Source organism: Lithobates pipiens, unplaced genomic scaffold (genome assembly GCF_037356315.1).
Source record: "Lithobates pipiens isolate NorthernLeopardFrog02 unplaced genomic scaffold, aLitPip1_a1.2 Scaffold_13, whole genome shotgun sequence".
Classification (NCBI taxonomy): domain Eukaryota; kingdom Metazoa; phylum Chordata; class Amphibia; order Anura; family Ranidae; genus Lithobates; species Lithobates pipiens.
The window spans coordinates 246,888,632-246,909,534 of NW_027507718.1; the positions used below are offsets into that span (position 1 = coordinate 246,888,632).

The 20,903-nt window shown below is 41.7% G+C and overlaps 1 protein-coding gene across 6 annotated transcripts in view; it reads right to left on the bottom strand.

Annotated features, from left to right (window-relative positions):
• LOC143974757 (UDP-glucuronosyltransferase 2A2-like) overlaps positions 1-20,903 on the bottom strand; it is a 183,998-nt gene that overhangs the window by 22,103 nt on the left and 140,992 nt on the right. For 4 of the 6 annotated variants that reach the window (XM_077476466.1, XM_077476468.1, XM_077476467.1 and 1 more), the window contains one exon: positions 190-338. In XM_077476466.1, coding sequence (XP_077332592.1) covers positions 190-338 — 149 coding nt within the window. Of the gene's footprint in view, positions 1-189; positions 339-11,466; positions 12,097-12,148; positions 12,170-20,903 lie in introns of those variants that run through there. The other 2 variants (XM_077476472.1, XM_077476471.1) reach the window with 2 other exon arrangements.

Below are 20,903 nucleotides of genomic sequence, written 5' to 3' on the forward strand. Positions count from 1 at the left end.
CTTATGCAGTTTCCCTTGCTGGAGAATTCTTATGTTGCAGTACAGCCATAAAATAAAATTGTTCTCTGTGCTGCCTTTTAAAGTCCAAAGTCGTCAAGACCATCTATAAGCCTGTATAATAAGGCTGCCATCTGCACCGTTCTGCATTATTTTCTTGTAAGTGTACAGTTAGATTAAAGCAATATTTACCTCTGGTAAAGGTTTCGCTGGTTTACAGTGTAGGCCTCCAACATACTCAAAATTTGGAAGAATTGGACGTGGATACTCAAAATCCCAGTAAGTCCGGATCAGCCAAATTTCTGCTTTCCCCATAATTTCACAAAAAGTTGTGGGGCGACCTGAATATAAATATAAGAAAAATGTGTAAAACATGTGTTACATTGAGCCCATTTAAACTTCAAAAGATATTTAACATGAAACATGTTGAGTAGGAATAATGCTTTGGCCATTCATAAAGCAAAAGAACGTTTTTACAGGTATGGGTTAAGAAAAAAAAATTGCTTCTTTTTCTAGTTATTGGATCTGCAACTTTCTAACTTTCAGTTTCTGTACATAGGCATGGCCAGAGTGACTTCACAGCAAAATTAAAAATTTTCCACTCACTTGAATTTTGTCAAGCTTTGTCTAAAAATGTTATCATAGACTGCTTAAGGAAAATTTGATTAAAAAAATCATATGGCTTTATTTCATAAGAAATCACTCAATCGCTCAAATCACTCAATTGCTGATATAGAGATGCATGGCTTTGTTAACAAAGCCTAACCCTTTGTATATTAGCAAAGTCATATTTAACACATCTACCAATGAGATTTGCTGTGCTGTCTTGACTTGAGCTGCTTCTTTGCCAGTATTTTGATCCTCTGCACCACCATCTTGGCTGTGAGTTAGTTGTGACTTCCTAATGTTTCACAGCTGGCTCTCCCCTGCACATGGCCAAGATCAAGATCACGTTCTGCTCTGAGATTGGTCCTGTTGCCTCCTGGCACGTGTTGATATGTCCCAGGAGGTTGAGGGTGGGGGGCATCGTGTACCAAGCTTACATAATTCCCACCTAGGCCAAAAAAAAATGTACCGGCTTCCCCCCCCCCCAAAAAAAAACCTACACCTTTTAAATATATTGGTGTAGTCAAATTAATGGTACTTTCACTTTTAAGTGAAGGTCCTCTTTAAACTTTGTCTCTCCTGTATACAGGCCTACAAAATGGGGGTTGATTTACTAAAGGAAAATCCACTCTGCAGTACGAGTGCACTGCAAGTGCACTTGGAAGTGCACTCATTGTAGATCTGAGGGGTAGATCTGAAATGAGGGAAGCTCTGGTGATTTTATTATCCAATCATGTGCAAAGTAAAATGCTGTTTTTTACTTTCCTTGCATCTTCCCCTCTGATCTACAGTGACTGCACTTTCAAGCACACTTGTAGTGCAAAGTGGATTTGCCTTTAGTAAATAAACCCCTCTGTGGCACATAATTGTGAAGTGGAAGGAAAATGATAAATGGTTTTCAACATTTTTTACAAATAAATATCTAAAAAGTGTAACGTGCATTTGTATTCAGCCCCTCTGAGTCAATACTTTGTAGAACCACCTTTCACTGCAATTACAGCTGCAAGTCTTTTTGGATATGTCTCTACCAGCTTTGCAGATCTAGAGATTGATTTTTTTTGCCCATTCTTCTTTGCAAAATAGCTCAAGCTCTGTCAGATTGGTGTAGAGCGTGATGACGTAAGACGAGACTTAAAAATGAAGTTCAATAGCCAGTAGCGAATAGCTGCCCTTGCGTTATATTTGGTCTGTTGGACCAGCATACAGATGAACGGTTTTCCTGATAGGAATTGAGTCCGTCGGACAGATTTGAAACATGTTTTATTTCTAGGTCCATCTGATTTTTTGAATGAAAAACTATCAGATTAGCCCACACACGATCGGATTGTCCGACGGACTGATTCCGTCGGACCTAGTCTGCCGGAAAGTCCGGTCGTGTGTACGTGGAATTAGAGTGAACTGATAGCAGGTTTATGAACACATAAGAGCCTGTACATTCTCCAGAAGGTGAATGCCCAGTAGATGTCCAGTGGCAGGGGTATTTATACAGTATAGAAAGCACATACATGATTGGACAACAGTATTTACAGATACTAAAACACTTTTCAAGCATAACTGATTTTATCAGAATGTATGGTATGTGTATCTATAGATTAACAACAATCAAGGTATAGAATAACCTTTCAGAAATGCCACCAGATGGTCATAGTCAACAACATTCTAATTTTCCTGTTTTAGCTATCTCAAAAGATCTTGCAGAGTTCATTACACAAAAGAGAAACATTGATTATTGGATAATTAGGTTAATTTCTTTATGAATACTACCTCCACAGGAGAGCAAGGCATCGCGTCTGCTGCCAAACCTACCTTCTCTGGCACAGTTCCAGCTCCATGTCTGTCCAGCCTCAATTTCTACTTGGAACTCAACTTCCATGTTCCTGCTCATTTATTCTTCTCCAGCCAATCCCCCCTCCCCACCCATCCCATACAAGAAGCGTGTGTTGTCTGCGTACCAATACCTCCCATGCTAGGGACTTGACTTCGAACGAAGGACAGCCTCCATAACCACTTCAGCCCGGAAGGTTTCACCCCCTTAATGATCAGGCTATTTTTTGCTATGCGGCACTGCGTCGCTTTAGCTAACAATTGCGCGGTCATGCAATGTTATACACAAACAAAATTTGTGTCCTTTTTTTTCCCACAAATAGAGCTTTCTTTTGGTGGTATTTGATCACCTCTGCGTTTTTTTCATTTTTTTGCGCTATAAACAGAAAAAGACCAACAATTTTGAAAAAAATATATATTTTTTACTTTTTGCTATAATAAATAACCAAAAAAATAAAAATAAACATTTCTTCATCAGTTTAGGCCAATGTGTATTCTTCTACATAGTTTTGGTAAAAAATCATAAGCATATACTAATTGGTTTGCGCAAAAGTTATAGCGTTCACAAAATAGGGGATATATTTATGGCATTTTTAATATATATATTTTTTTTTTACTAGTAGTGGCGGTGATTAGCAATTTTTAGCGGGCCTGCGACATTGTGGCGGACAGATCGGACACTTTTGTGGGACCAGTGATATTTATAGAGTGATCAGTGCTAAAAATAGCCACTAATTACTGTATAAATGACACTGGCAGGGAAGAGACGATCAAGGGGTTAAGTGTTCCCTAGGGAGGTGTTTCTGATCACTAGGAACAGAAGATCTCTCTCTACTCCCCTGTCAGAACGGGGATCTGTTTGTTTGCATTGACAGATCTCCATTCTGGCTCTCTATGGAGCGATTGCAGGTGCCTCATAAGTTATACATTGGGGTGTTTGCTTTCCAAAATGAGGTCATGTTGTGGGCAATTCCATTGTCCTGGTGCTCCAGGGCTTTCAAAAGTGTAATAGGTGGTTGAGAAATGAGATGTGGCATTTATGCTCGTAGGATGCCAGAAGGTGCTACTTCAATGTTGGTCCTTTGTATGTGGCCGGGCTGTGTAAAAGTCTCACACATGTGGTATCGCCATACTTGGGAAGGGTAGCAGAATGTATTTTGGGGTGTAATATCCATATGCTGTGTGTGAGAAATAACCTGATAATATGAAAATTTTGTAACAAAAAAAATCTTAATTTTGCAAATAATTATGGGAAAAAATTACAACTTAAAAAAACTCACCATGCTACTTACTTAATACCTTGGAATGTCTACTTTCTAAAAAGGGGTCATTTGGGGGGTATTTGTACTTTCCTGACTTGTTAGTATCTCAAGAAATTAGATACACCTGATGTACTGAAGGCCTGATCAGATGTGATCAATTTTCAGTGATTGGCACCATAGTTTTCGACTCTATAACTTTCACAAAAAACAAATAATATATACTAATTTGGGTTATTTTTATCAAAGATATGTAGCAGTATAAATTTTGGCAAAAATGTATGAAGAAAAATTACTAATTAGCAAAATTTTACGACAGAAACAAAGAAAAAAGCATTTTTTTTCACAAAATTTACAGTATTTCTTTATTTATAGCACAAAAAATAAAAAATCCACTAGTGATTAAATACCACCAAAAGAAAGCTCTATTTGTGTGAAAAAAAGGACACAAATTTCATATGGGTTCAGTGTTGCATGACTGAGTAATTGTTATTCAAAGTGTGAGAGCGCTGAAAGCTGAAAATTGGTCTGGGCAGGAATGGGATATTAGTGCCCAGTATTGAGATGGTGAAAAGGCAGGAAGAAGCAATCAGCCCCTAGTTTTAGAGATAAATCTGATCAGACCGAACAAACAAATATGCAACTCAGCTGGGTACAGCAGACTCATACACTAAATTTAGCCAGTCCAGGGCAGGAGCACTACAGTAGGAATGAATCTGCTACAAAGTAAGTTAAAATCCCTGCAATGAATTTTACCACCCAGAAGGGATTCTTTTTTTCTCAACAAAAGTTGAGTTACTCGATATTTTGATTTTACTTATTCACATTCAGCCAGTTGCTGCCTGCCCGCCCGCAATGCAGATGAGCGGCGGCTCCAGGCAAAATGACGTACTCACTGAATGCTGCTGCCATTCATTGCAGGATCAGTTCAACGGGACCCTGCCAGAGATTTTGCTGATCTCCTGCAACGAATGACGAAGCAGTCCTGTTCCTGTGTTTGTAAAAACAGGCACAGGATCTAGCTGGTTTTTCTCTTCCTGCATAATTTATGGTCCAGGGAGAGAAAAGAAACACACCATACTGTGACCAAAAGCATTACATGTTGCACACACACACACACACACACACACACACACACACACACACACACACACACACACACACACACACACACACTTTAGATTAGGCACATTTAACCCTTTGATCTCCCTCATTAACCCATCGATTACCCCTGTCACCCAGCCTGTCACCCAGCCAGTGCCCTTATTATAGTGCCACTGTACAGTATTTTTTCACTTATCACTGTATTACTGCCACTAGTGACATCAAATAGCGTCAGGGTCAATTAGCGTTCCTCCCAGCCAGGGTCAATTAGCGTTAGATCGCCGACACACGATTGCACTCACACTATAGGTCGCTGATCACCGCCATTACTAGTATAATGTTTGTACGGATCAATATATTGATCACTAACAGAACTATACTTGTGCCTTTCAGTATAGTGTCCCCAAAAATGCAGTGTTAGCAGGATCAGATATGTTCGCTGCCAGCACTTGCATTTAGCCCCTCCCCCCCAACAAGTGCAGTGTCAGTAGATCACTGTCACCTGTGATACATTACACACAAAACCGCAGTGTTAGAAAGATCAGGCCTAATCTTAGCTAGCACTAGCAGGTGATTTTTGTAGCAGTTCAAGCAGTTCCTGACAGCCAGGTGCTCTTTTTTCTGTGAGTCACACTAGGTACCTAGGCACTAGTGAAGAGGAATATAGGATTCTAAGCATGTCTGATGAGAGCGAAGGGGAAGCCTCTCTGACAGAACCCACCTCAGAATCAGAGACGTAATTAGAACCTTCAGGGTCCCGGTGTAAGGAACCATGAAGAGCCCCCCTGATCTCTGGTCCAGAGGGGCCTTTCCAATGATCATGGAGACCTTTTCTCCCATTAGGGCCTATGTGAAAGGCCCCTAAAGCCCCATACACACTATCAGTTTTTCTGCTGAGTTTTTCCTGTGTATGGGGCTTAAGGGGGAGCTCTGTGGATTGTAATATAAAGGGGAGCTCTGATGTAAGGGGTGCTCTGAAAATCAATATAAGGGGTTCTCTACTCACCAAAGCCCCCACTTACATCAGAATCCCCCTTTACATTACAATCCACAGAGCTCTCCCTTACATTGGTGTGCTCAGCAGCTGGCGAGAGAAGAGAAAGCCTCCACCATAGATGGAGGCTTGGGCCCTGGAGTTCTGCCACTGTGGTCAGCAAGCAGGCCTCCTAGCCTCTACTATACATACACATAGGCTGACAGAGCATGCTGGGGCTTGTAGTGCTCCATACCAGGGAAATCCCAGCTGGCTGCTGTGTTGGTAGAGGGGCTCTGGAGGTGACAACACACTCTCTCTTCATGACTGATCCATCTGTGTGCTGCTTTCTTTTCAATCACTGAGAAGTTTGAGAAGGAAATGTGGATCCCCTATGGAGGGTTGCAAACTTGCATCATCCATGGTACATAAATGCTGATCTTTCATCTACTATCTAGTGGCAGGCTGCTGGACTTCCCCTTTGCAAGACATGGAGCTGGCAGGGATTGGAATGTGGGCTGGGCCCTGCTCTCTCTATCTCTTTTCTGTCCTGTCTGAGTGTCCATACAGGGCCCAGTCGCAAGTGCTACTGCTGCGACTCTGGTAGTTCCCCCACTGCTCAGAATACAAACCTGTAGAGAGCAGGTTCACCCTGACAGGTAGCTTGGATGATGGAGAAGAGGTCCCTGTTAAGATCAGGCATACCTGACCCCAGGTAGCTGAAGTGCTAGGAACGCATGGCTTGTCTTATATGCAGCAGGATCCAAGTACTAGCACCACACTACCTTTTGGTGATCTGGCAGGCACCAGTGGCCTAATACATTCTGCTATTTTACACACCAGCTCTGCAGTAATACTTGGTGACGTGGCAAGTCCCATAAGTGCAGTACAAGCTGGTGCGGTAGCTAGCAGCAGTAGTGTCCCGCAGCCACCAAAAATTCCAGAGGTGCTTGCAAATCCTAATTAGCAGCCCACAGATTCAGCAGCACCAGTACTTCCCCCATTCACTACCCAACCTGGAATTCAGGTGGAAACAGCAAATGTAACTACTTCCCTTGATTTTTATTTAGCTGTTTTTCACAGAAGATCTGTATAATTTGATTGTGGGCCAAAGCAATTTATATCTTGATCAGTACATCACCACCCACCCAAATTCAGCTATTGCCAGACCATTTGTGTGGAAGCCTATCACGATTTTCTGAATTTAGGAATTTTTGGGCCTAACCCTCAAAATGGGTATTACAAAAGACCCGATTGCCATATGCCTATGTTTTCTGCTGCAATGGCCAGGCATAGATACGAGACGATAATGCGTTACATGCATTTTAGTGCACTTTGTCATCCTCAGGGTGACCCTAAATATGATTGTCTCTACAAATTTTGCCCCCCTGTGTGTATACACCCCAACAAAACATCTGCATGGGTGAGTCCGTTATACATTTCAATGGCTTTCTCGCATTCAAACAGTAACTCCCCAGAAAGCATGCCAGATCTGAGGGTCAACATGTATAAGCTCTGTGAGAGGGCAACAGGCTACACATGTAATTTTAGAGTTACATACTTAATGTGATTGTAGCCGTATTAGTGCAATTGTGACAGAGAAAATTGAGTACTGTCCGTGATACTTTTTTTATTTGCACTAACATACAATTTTTCAGGACAAAAATTTGTAAATCAGTACTGCTTGGACCTTGAAGAAGGGGACATACCCCGAAAGCTTGTCCTGAAAAATTGTATGTTAGTGCAAATAAAAAAAGTATCACGGACAGTACTCAATTTTCAGAGTTACATACAGAATTTTTGCTTTAAGATCATATTAAATAAGGGTATTATCCAGTGCATCACAATAGGAAATACATTTAAAAGAGTTAATAAATGTCCTAGGTGGCTTAACTCCAAAGTAAGAATGCATATACAGCATATGCAGCTTCTATATACCAGGATAGTACAGACACCCTTCCTCCAAATGATCCTTTTTTGGAAAGTAGACACCCCAGTTTATATGCTGAGAGGCATGTTGAGTGCATGGAGGATTTTGTGCCACAAGTTTTTGAAAAATGAAAAAAATATATATTTATTTTTTCTCTTTACAAAAAGTTGTTAGTTTAATGAGACATTTCTCAGAAATACCATGGGTATATGTGGAATAACAACAAATAACAACAAAAAACACATTCTGCTACTTCTGCTTGATAAGGGTAACCTTTGGGTTGGGGTACCAAAGAGGGCATCAGGAAAATGGCTCTCATGCAGTCGGCTCACTAAATCTGGATTGGGAAAATGGGCCACAGCACCTTCTGGATACAAAAGGGTTGTGATGATCTCTTCCTTAAATTTTAGGAAGGATCAACTTCATCCTGTTGCTTTGTAAATTACAAAAGCGTTATATACAGCCAATTGAAATAAATGAATAGACACCTTTTTTTGTACCAGTGTCTGACTTTGCAAGAAACTAAATACAGCATCCTCATTTGGTTGTTGAAGTCCACCCCTTTCATCTTAAGGTTATAGTCATGGACAGAGAGGGGCTTCTGAACAACACCAGATGATGTGCTAATCTGGACAATTGTGTCTGTGTGAACGAAAAAGCAGGAGGAAAACATCCCGTTTGTCCTTTCACGTCACTGCAAACACTTCAATATTTCTCAAGCATGCTTTCTCCCCCTTTCTAAGTCGGGTATTTACAAGTTGTTGGGGGAAACCCTAGCAATTAGGTTGCACGGTGCCAGTTGAGCCATTCCAAGATTGTATAAGTGTTTAAATAATGGCACGCTAGTATAGAAGTTGTACAAGTGGTACCCCTTGTGGAACAAAAACGACACCAAGTCCTATACTATCTTGCAACTGCTCCTCATATAATCTGGGCAGTCAGGGGGCTCTAATTCTCTGTTACATAGTAGGCAAGGTTGGAAAAAGACACAAGTCCATCAAGTCCAACCTATGTATGTGATTTTATGTCAATATTACATTGTATATCCCTGTATGTTGTGGTCGCTCAGGTGCTTATCTAATAGTTTTTTGAAATTATAAATGCTCCCTGCTGAAACCACTGCCTGTGGAAGTTAATTACAAATCCTTACCGCTCTTACAGTAAAAAACCCTCTACGCAGTTTAACCACTTCCCACCCGGCCAATGTACATATACGGCCGGGTGGGAGCCGTCTACTTTTGATAGGACGTTCAGGAACGTCCTTTAGAAGGAGGGAGATCACTCGGACACGGCACATCTCGGATCGGCAGGAGGGCTCTGTGATTGGCCCTCCTGATCACATGACGGCCGTGTCCAATCACGGCCATCATGTGATGTAAACAAACAGCCGGTTGCTAGGCAATCAGCTCCTCCTCTCCTCACACAGAAGTCATCGCTGAGGAGAGGAGAGCAGATCGCTGCAGCCGGCTGGTGATCAGTGAGTATGAGCTGTTTTTACAGCTTTTTACTAACTGATCACCAGTCTAGTGTAAACACACAACACACCACACAGTGTAAACACACATGTCACCACAATACACATGTCACCACACATGTCCCCAAAACACACATGTCCCCAAATAATAAAAAGACATGTCCCCAAATAAAAAAACACATGTCCCCCACATATGTCCCACTAAAATCACATGTTCCAATGATTATCTGCACACATATGTACGTGATCACCTGCACACATCTGTACATGATCATTTGCGTACATATGTCTGTGATCACACAAACCAATTATTATACACTTAACAGAATTTTTTTACCAAAAACATGTAGCAGAATACATTTTAGCTTAAATTTATGACAACATTTGATTTTATTGGATTTCTTTTAAAATAGAAAAAAGAAAATATTGTTTTTTTTCCAAATTTCCGCTTTTTTTGCACTTATATCGCAAAAATAAATAAATAAAAGAATCGTGTATAAATACCACCAAAATAAAGCTCTATTTGTGCGAACAAAATGATAAAAATTTCATTTGGGTATAGTGTAGCATGACCGCGCAATTGTCATTGAAAGTGCGAGAGCGATGAAAGCTGAAAATTGGGCTGGGAAGGAAGGGGGCGAAAGTGCCCAGTATTGTAGTGGTTAAGGTTAAACCGCTTTTACTCCAATTTTAGTGAATGGCCACGTGTCTTATTAAATTCCCTTTCACGTTAAAGTTTTATCCCTATTGTGGGGTCAGCAGTACAGTATTTGTACATTGAAATCTCCTCTCAAGTGTCTCTTCTCCAGAGAGAATAAGTTCAGTGTTCGTAACCTTTCCTCATAACTAATATCCTCCAGACCCTTTATTAGTTTTGTTGCCCTTCTCTGGACTCTCTCCAGTTCCAGCACATCCTTCCTGAGGACTGGTGCCCAGAACTGGATGGCATACTCCAGGTGTGGCCAGACCAGAGTCTTGTAGAGTGGGAGAATTATAGTTCTATCTCTGGAGTTAATCCCAATTTTAATGCATGCCAATATTCTATTGGCTTTGCTTGCAGCAGCTTGGCATTGCATGCCATTGCTGAGCCTGTCATCTGCTAGGATCCCCAGGTCTTTTTCCATCCTAGATTCCCCCAGAGGTTCTCCCCCTAGTGAGTAGATTGCGTTCATCATTTTATTTTTTATTTTTACACTGTTTAAAAAAGAAAAAAAAAATTGTCACTTTTATTCCTATTACAAGGAATGTAAACATCCCTTGTAATAGAAAAAAACATGGCAGGTCCTCTTAAATATGAGATCTGAGGTCAAAAAGTCCTCAGATCTCATATTTAAGAGCTATGGGTGGAAGTAACGTTTCCACCCAGCAATTGTATGGAGACGGGTGGGGGCCATCTTCCCCTCACTCATCTCCATACTGAGCCATCAATAGGATGCGATTGCCTCCGCTGCTGCCGTCAGCTCCGGTAAGCGGCGGAAGGCACTGGATCGTGGCGGGAGGGGGAGCCCTCACCGCCACCGATAAAAGTGATCTTGCAGTGAATCTGCAGCAGGGACCACTTTTATCTTGTAGCAGACCACCCGCTGAAGAAGGGGATACCAGGGTTATGGCAGCTAGCTGCTGCCATAACAACAATATTCTCCTTCAAACAGCCACGTAAAACAGTGGCGGGCGGTCCGTAAGTGGTGGCCTCTCAGTCTGGTTCAGTAGGTTAAGCTGGATACACACTAAACAACTTTTTGTTATTAGATTTACCTTCAACTATGTAGTGCAAGGGCTTGCCTGATTGCATACACGTTGAAAGTGTTTAGGTTTGATCTCATATTTTATGGTTTTGGTAAATCTAAAGGAAAAAATCTAAATAAAATTGTATAGTGTGTAACCAGCTTTTCAAAATCATAGGGAAGATTGCTGACTTGACAGTTGTCCAGAAGACAGTCATTGACATCCTCCACAAGTCATAAAAGGTAATTGCTAAAGAAGCTGGCTGTTCACAGAGTGCTGTATCCAAGCATATCAATGGAAAGTTGAGTGGAAGGAAAAAGTGTAGTAGAAGTGTATGTGAGAGGATTTTCATTACAAATACAAAGTAAACAAAAAAAAAAAAAAAAAGAAAGCCTAATTTGCACCGCGGAGGAGAGGCAGCAACCTGTTGAGGGTGAAGATTCGCTCTAAGCATGACATTTGGGCTTTAAATTGGGCTGTCATTTCTAACAGAACATTTCAAAGGAGCCTATGGCGAATTAACTACTATAGGTAATGATTCTCAATTTCGTAGAAATTGCACCAGTGTACTTACCCAGTGCCTCACTATAATATGCATCCCTAGAGACTGAAAGGCCAAAATAAAATAAAGCATCTTGAGAGAAATAGAACATTGCATTTTTTACGCGTTCCATAAAGGACATTCTATCTGTGAATCCAGTCATTATACCGGGTACATAGGAAAACGGCATTGGTTGTTGACCACAAAGTCTTTCTAAAGTATTAGCCATTGAGAACCTAAAGGAATAAACAAATGGCACTCCAATAATCTCAGCGATAAGTTCACCACAAGGAGCTAGTGGGTCAGCAACAAGGATATCAAACTTCTCATCTTTTAGCTTCCTTAACATCGCCTTGTTCTTTATGATGCCATCACACACTAGCTGCTCTACCTCCACAGCATCTGCCAAGGATTTTTTTATTCGGGTAAAGAATTCCCAGTAGGACATATTGGGAAGATCATAAATCCATGTGCGTAAGAATTCCTCTAGTAGTGCTTCGTTTCTGGCTCTTGAAAATGCAACAGGGAAGACTTCAAATTTTAAAAGTGAGGTTTTGTTGGTGTCCATGATAAGGTTGGCTGAACTGACCAGCACTGTTACTTCATGACCTTTACCTGCAAGGTTTTCAAGGATCACATTTAAGTTCATAAAATGACTGCCGTCTGTTGGCCAAGCCAGAATTTTCCCTGAGTATGCTGTGCCAAAGAAACTTACATGCATCAGAAGTAAAACGCTTGCATAGAGCATTTTGACGATCTGGAGTGCATAGAGACTTCCTGACGGAAAGAATAGTAGGAACTACTCAGCTGCGCTTTGTTAGCTTGGGTTATCAGGAAATCACATGATCTGTACATTCTATAGAAGGAACTTCCTTTACTAAAGGATAAAGGAATGCTTTCAATGTCTTTTCACAATGCTCCATCTACAGGGCAACACATGATATGCATATCATTGGAAAAAATACTATGAAGCTGATTGCTGTGTAATAAACAATTGATTTACCAAAACTGGAGAGTGCAAAACCTGGTGCAGCTCTACATATAAATCAACTCCACTGGGTTTCCTATACATTGTATGAACAACCATTATATCCCTAATTTACTGTGTTTTGGGGAACAGAAGGTGGGTAAAGTGAACAGTGACTTCCATAATATTTTGCTTTATAGTTTCCTCTTTGGCTTTTCAAAATAGTACTACCTTTTTAAATTGATTTAACATTTTTGCTCGTCCTGGAATCCAGCTCACAGGCCTAACTTTATATCAAGGAAAATGAAATCACTTACACCTTGTTTAAACTTGTAGTTGGGGGAAAGTAAAAACACATGACAGAGCTGCCCCCTAAATGCCCCCCCCCTCAATCTACAAAGACAGCGGACTGGGGTGTACATATGCCGCACCCACAATGCTCTACATCACACTGCAGCACAAATTACCCCCAGTGTCCAGTGTTGCTGGTTCAACTAAATGGGGGGGGGGGGGGCAGGCCAAGTTTACATAATTCTCGCCCTGGTGAGAATTGTACAAGTGGGGACAGGTACCTGTTAGAAAAGGTACTTGCTCCCAGAAAAAAATCTTTCAAATATGTTGGGGGGCGGGGTTACAGATTACCTTGACGACCCTTATGATTCAAAAAATGTCCAGTGTCCTCCAGGACTCCCATGCCAAGTTTCTTAATGTGTCGGCCCCGTGGTGGTCCTACGCATTCCCTACTTTACATCCGACTAGTCTAGGACTCTAAATTTAATTTGACCCCATCTCCAGCCTGGGGGACCTTTCTCTCTCTTTCCCACCTCCTCTTTGTTTCTCTTACTTACTCGTCCTGTTTCTGGGCCTCTTGCCCATTGCTCTGTTCTACACCTAACCCCCCCCCCGCACCCATGGTTTGGGCGGCTTGTTTTTTTTTTGTGCCTACTCCCCCCCCCCTTTAATTTTATTTTTATTCTTTTTTTATCCCTCCATTCTGGGAAGAGCTCCGATCCCCCTTGTCAACCTTAGCCCCTGGGTCTTAAGGCTCAGGCATAACCCACTGACCCCGGGCCTCGGCTTGTGGGTCGGTGTCAGTTTATAATCTATTCCATCATAATATGTTTTATTATATATTTTTACTTGAACTTCTGTCTTATGCTTCAAATCGATATCCCCTACATGGGAATTTGTTATGTGGTTTCCCCCTTTTCATATATCAATAAAAACATTGTACCAGAAAAATGACCACCTCTGATCATAGAGAAAGGGCACAGACTCTGGAAACCAGGGAGGTCTGGTCAAACACTTTAGATTTCAATATTTTACAGTTCAGAGCAACTCCACTTTTGTGGAAAAAGAATAAAGCGAATAAAAAAATAATAGGAATAAGAATTTCAGTTTTGGTTGGGGTATTCCCCAAGGGCTAAATACTTCTAAAGGGATGCAGACCCTGCAGTTTTTCTCATTAGAAAACTGAGAGTGCACCACCTAATTATAATAAACCAGACCAACAGCTTTGTATTCAGAGTAACAAAAAGGTAGGAGAAAACCGAATCTACATTAAATGTAGATAACAGAGAAAGGGGGGAAAGAATAAGTAAAAAACTGAAAAGGGGGGGGTGGGGAATAGAAAAGAAGAAAAAGAAGAGGGTCAACCCGAAGCTCAGCCGAGATATAACAAATCCACAGATCCCATATCTTATCAAACTTTTTAGAATTGTTATGAAGTATATGAGTGAGCTTGTCATCTACCATGATCCAATCGACTTTACTCTTGATGTAATCGAGGGGAATACCCGACTGCTTCCAATGCCTAGCAATTGTGATCCTTGCTGGCAGCAATATATGTGATCAAGGGCTCCTTCTGGGGACCTATGAATGTTCACCCCTGTCCCCGAATTTATAAGGTTAAATATTCTGATCCAGAACCTAGTGATGCATCGTCCCCAACTGGCCACAACGTGGAAAAGAATTTGGCGATGTGAAAGGATGCATTTTGACTACCCTGACCGGAACCAGATACCAGTGCAGGAGTGTTTTATAATTAGCTTTGATTAGAGAAGTATTGATGGAGAGGAGTTACTCTTTAATATTTAGATTTTACTATTGAATATTTAATTTAGGGTGCACCAATGACACAAGTTTCCTAGAGCATTTATAGGTTTCCATATAAAAAGAGAGCAAGCAAAACATAAAGATAGCTATGTAGTTATGTAGAGCTACCCCCATAGGGGCCATTGTAGTTTAACAGGCTCTTTCCCGAACAATGCAGAGGCAGCCAGGCACACAGCAACATTCCATTCACTCTGGCTCATTGAACATTAAATAGTTCATAAACACGTCTTTTTTTTGCAATCCCAGAGTCCAAATAAGTGGGGAAAAAACAGAAAAACCCTTACCTGCAACCAAAGGATTTAATTTTCCTGGTTAAAATCAGCAATTTAGTAAAAAAATGCAGAGAATCCCACTCTGCATGATCCAGTGACAACAATGTTTTTATAGCAACAGTCTAGATTATCTTTAACAGCAACAGAATTAGCAAGCAGAACAAAGGCATAGCAAGCAGAACAAAGGCAGAGGGTTCTTCCCTGCATAACATAGCCTGTCCCCTATCAGAATGTGCGCTGTTCTTTGATTTGGACCACAGTTCAGTTTAATTTGTCATCAACACAGGGGTCAGCCACAGTGAAGTGATTGCCCTCTTGGGCAGGACAGCAATATCAGGAAAATTCTAGGAGACCGCCCATAACATCTAATCTGTAAAAGTTTGCACCATCCTCCGAAGAGATCATTCCTGGTCTCCGTGTCTAGCTTTCTTTATGACCACTTTATTTTTGTAAATGAAGCGGCCCAGGCTCCAATCGCCTTTGATGTCTAGAAACCTTTTACAGTAGGTGGGTTAGTTTGGGTTCCTACAAGGTCTTGGTTTGCTGAAATATTTGTAAACTTATTCTTTGAACCACTCTGTTCTTTTCTTACTTAACTTCATCCATCACTTCTTGGGGCACATATGGATACTTTAGCCCATATTTCATAGCAACCTTCTTCTGCTCTATACGCTGAAATCTGGACAGCCGAGGTAGGGCCTCCTAAACTATCTTGCCTGGTAGTACAAATGTATTAGGGACTCTCTTAATGAGCCCTTTATGGATCTCATTCCGATCCAGAATACTGGCAATGGCCGCATGCACTCAAGAAGAGAAATCATGGACCGAGCCCTCAAATGTAGCTCTACCCCCAGGTTTGGGGTGGTAAGGGATACTCCAAACATTAGGTAATGTTAGCAGAGAACACTTCTCGCTCAATAACAGGATCAGTCAATAGGTGCAGTCTCTTGTAGAGTGGTCCAGCATCCAGCCATTAGGGCTCCAAGGGCAAGTGGCCTCCTTCCACTCAGCTCAAAGATCTATTCTCTTAGCAGGGAAAATGGCAAACTACTGGGTGCTCCATCTCTGCCACCATCTGGGCACTCCTCCCCAGGGATTGTCTAGGCCCCGCTCAGTATTCAGGCTTGTCATTTGAATTCTCCCTCCCTAAACTTCAGAAACCTCTTATAGAGGCAGCGGTAATTAATCAAACCCCCAGCCTGTGAAGCCCTGAAAAGAGCAGAGCAAAAAATTGTGCTCCCCTGATTACAGAAGGAGCCAAAAACTAAATTTACCTAGCCTAAGTAGGAGGGTGTTACAGTTGCCTTCAGACCCTCTTTCTTTAAATGAACCTCTGTACATCTGTAGGAACAGAACAAGCAAAAAGGGTGAGGAGTTCCTCCAACTGCTGCTTGGAAATTTAAAATGATTGTAATGCTTTTTAAAAACAAAAAAACAAATATGTTATACTTACCTCTTCTGTACAAGGGTTTTGCACAGAGCGGCCCAGGGGGTCCTTTTTCTGGGGTCCCACCACGGCGCTCCTGGCTCCTCCTCTTTTCGAGTTCCCCCACAGAGAGCCACATTCCATGGGAGGCACTCGTGTGTGCAGGCTCCCGGGTCATGCAGCTGCGTTCATTAACACATACAGCAGGACTCGGCCCGACCCCTGGCTCTCGTGTCACTGGATTTGATTGACCGCAGTGTGAGCCAATGGCTCCTGCTGCTATCAATATATTCAATGAGGACCCGAGACAACGAGCTGCTGGAGCTGCTGTGCTCGTCCACGTCACTATAACGAGTAGGTTTGGGTAAGAAAAAAAAGGGGGGGGGGGGTGCTGCAGCACAACAGGTTTTTCCCCTTAATGCATAGAATGCATTAAGGTGAAAAAACGCGAGGTTTTATAACCCCTTTAATTATGAAATAGTCATGTGCAATATTTTATATTCACCTGGCTACAACAGCAACCAATGATTCTCTCAAAAAATTGCAAACTCAAAGTTAACGTTGTATATGCATTACTAATGCCGCATATACATGACCGGACTTAGAAAGTAGTTTTGCATCAAAATTTGTCCGCCGGACTTGGCTTTCAGTGGACAATCCGTTCATCAGTGTGCTAGTCCTGCGGACTAAGAATGACGCATGCTCAGAAGCAAGTACGAGAAGGAAGCTATTGGCTACTGGCTATTGAACTTCCTTTTTCTAGTCCTGTCGTACGTGCTGTACGTCATCGCGTTAGAAATCGCCGGACTTTTGGAGTGTCCGTGTGTGGCCAAGTCCGTTCCTTAGAAAGTCCAGCGGATTGTTTGCCAGATTGTTTGCCGGACTAAGTCTGCCGGACAATTCGATCGTGTGTACGCGGCATCAGTTGCATCAAATGCTCAACTGGAAATACAGATCTTCTGCAATAAAAACCTGGCTATCACCCTAGTAGTTATTGATTAACTACATTTATGTACTTTGTGGTCATGTTATACAAGAGAAAAAAACACACATCTGAACTCAGTTCTCTCCACACCTATCAGCTACATTTCGTTAACTCCAACTATTTTTCTTTGCTCAATGATAAACGCAATAACATTTCCCTTGCACATCAAAATTTAAGATAAGACACCACTTAGATCATTCATTCGTAACATCCTAAACTACCACCATAGTGCAAAGGTGCATTAAACCACAGCAATCAGATTCCAGCAATCAGGGCCGGTTCATACCGCACTTTCGTGTAATTCACACAGCATGGTTAAACGCTCTCCAGTTGCGATCTACAGTGGTTGTCAATACAAAGTTACCGACACCCTAAAAGCAGGTTGCAAACGCAGGGAGTTTGCTCGCACGTACCGGCACCAGATCAAATAGTACTTTTTGTCCCATGCGTTCCAGTTGCAGTCTATCTTAAAAAGTAGTGCATGCACTAATTTTGGTGCTGTGTGATTCTAGTCTGCACAGAACCACATGTGACTTGCACAGGAACACACAGCACGTTCCTGTGAAATTCATGTGTGGGCATGGTTTGAACGGCCCTTAACCACTTCAATACAGGGCATTTATACACCCTTCCTGCCCAGAACAATTTTTAGCTTTCAGTACTCTTACATTTTGAATGCCGATTACTCAGTCATGCAACACTGTACCCAAACAAAATGTTTATCATTTTTTTCATACAAACACAGCTTTCTTTTAGTGGTATTTAACCACTTGACCACTGGGCACTTAAACACCCTTAGGCCTCTTTCACAGAAAAGTACAAATACCCCCCAAATGACCCCTTTTTGGAAAGAAGACATTCCAAGGTATTTAGTAAGAGGCATGATGAGTTTTTTGAAGTTGTCATTTTTTCCCACAATTCTTTGCAAAATCAAGATTTTTTTACTTTTTTTTTTTTCACAAAATTGTCATATTATCAGTTTATTTCTCACACAGCATATGCATACCACAAATTACACCCCAAAACACATTCTGCTATTACTCCCGAGTACGGCGATACCACATGTGTGAACTTTTACACAGTGTGGCCACATACAGAGGCCCAACATGCAGGGAGCCCCATCAGGCGTTCTGGAGCACCCAGGACAATTCTGACATTTCTCTCCTACATGTAAAAATCATCATTTATTTGCTAGAAAATTACATAGAACCCCAAAACATTATATATGTTTTTTTAGCAAACACCCTGGAGAATACAATGGTGGTCGTTGCAACTTTTTATTTCGCACGGTATTTGTGCAGCAATTTTTCGAATGCTTTTTTTTGGAAAAAAAACTGTTTTGTGCTTAAGAAAAAAAAAAACACAGTAAAGTGAAGTTACACCGAGTAAATCGATACCTAACATGTCACTCTTCAAAATTGCACAGGCTCGTGGAATGGCGCCAAACGTCGCTACTTAAAAATCCCCATAGGCGACGATTGAATTTTTTTTTTACTGGTTATATGTTTTGAGTTACAGAGGAGGTCTAGGGCTAGAATTATTGCTCTCGCTCTAACGCTCGCAGCGATACCTTATGTGTGGTTTGAACACCGTTTTCATATGTGGGCGGGACTTACGTATGCGTTCGCTTCTGCATGCGAGCACATGAGGACAGGGGCGCTTTAAAAAAAAAAAAAAAAAATTATTGTTCATTTTACTTTATTTATTTTAGTTTGACATTTTTTTCCCCAAAAATACATTTTTTGATCACTTTTATTCCTATTACAAGGAATGTAAACATCCCTTGTAATAGGAATATGGCATGACAGGTCCTCTTTACAGTGAGATATGGGGTCAATAAGACCCCGCATCTCACCTCTAAGCTGGGAAGCCTGAAAAAAAAAAAAAAGATTTTGGATTTGATCGTATTGGCGAGTCGGTAGAAGCACCGGAGGGCGGCGGGAGTGGGGGGGTGTCTATGGCTGGGTATTGCAGGGTATCACCGACTATGGCTGGGTATGGCTGGGTATCTCAGAGTATGGCGTTGCAGAGTATTGCGTTGCAGAGCATTGCAGGATATTGGAGGGTGTTGCAGAGCATTGCAGAATGTTGCACGGTATTGGCGGGTTTTGCAGAGCATTGCAGAGTGTTGCAGGGTATTGGTGGGTGTTGCAGAGCATTGCAGAGTGTTGCAGAGCATTGCAGAGTGTTGCAGGGTATTGGCGGGTGTTGCAGAGCATTGCAGGGTATTGCAGAGGGCTGCAGGGTATTGCAGAGCATTGCAGAGTGTTGCAGGGTATTGGCGGGTGTTGCAGAGCGTTGCAGGGTATTGCAGAGGGCTGCAGGGTATTGCAGAGTGTTGCAGAGTGTTGCAGGGTAATGCAGAGTAATGCAGAGTATTGCAGAGTATTGCAGAGTAATGCAGAGTAATGCAGAGTAATGCAGAGTATTGCAGAGTAATGCAGAGTATTGCAGAGTAATGCAGAGTGTTGCAGGGTAATGCAGAGTAATGGCAGGGTATTGCAGAGTATTGTCAGGGAATTGAGGGGTTAATTTTCGGTGAGCAGTGATGTGGGCACTGCAGATGCAGCCCACATCGCTGCTGACACCGATCTCTTCCCCCTCCGCTGTTCCGATCGGTACAGAGAGGGGGAGGGAGGAACCGGCGTCATAACATGGTTTGTTTACAAGTGATCACTCTGTCATTTGACGGAACGATCACGTGGTAAACGGCCGCTATGAGCGGACGTTTACCGTGATCCGTGATGCGCCGGGTCCTATGGACCCAGGGGGCGCGCGAGAGCGTCATTCGGCTATAGGGCGGTTGATAAGTGGTTAATCACCACTGGGTTTTTATTTTTAGTAATAAAAGAGCAAAAAATTTGAAAACAAAACACTTTTTTTTAGTTTCTATGATAAAATTTGGCAAATAAGTAATTTTTGTTCATACATTTGGGCCAACATTTATACTGCTACATCTCTTTGGTAAAAATAACTAAAATTAGTGGATATTATTTAGTCTCTGTGAAAGTTATAGAATCTACAAGCTATGGTGCAAATCATGGAAAATTGATCACACCTGATCACACCTGATGCACTGACAGCCTATCTCATTTCTTGAGGCTCTGAAATGTCAGGAAAGTACAAGTACCCCCCAAATGACCGCTTTTTGAAAAGTAGACAGTCAAAGGTATTTGGTAAGAGGCATGGTGAGCTTTTTGAAGTTGTAATTTTTTCCCACAATTCTTGGGAAAATTAAGATTTTTATTTTTTTTCCCCACAACATTGGCATAATAACAAGTTATTTCTCACACACAGCATATACATACTTCCAATTACACCCCAAAATACATTCTGCTACTCCTCCTGAGTATAGCGATACCAAATGTGTGTGACTTTTACACAGCCTGGTCACATACAGAGGTCCAACATGCAGGGAGCACCGTCAGGGGTTCTAGGAGCATAAATTACACCTCTAATTTCCTAATGACCTATTACATTTGCGAAGGCCTTGGAGCACCAGGACAGTGGAATTACCCACAAAATGACCCAATTTTGGAAAGCAAACACCCCAACGTCTATTCTATGAGGCATAATGAGTCTTTTGAACGGTTCATTTTTTTTCCACAAGTCTTCGGAAAATGTGGAAAGAAAATTAAAACGTATTTTTTTTTTACACAAAGTTGTCAATTTATAAGATATTTCTAACACATAGCATGTATATAG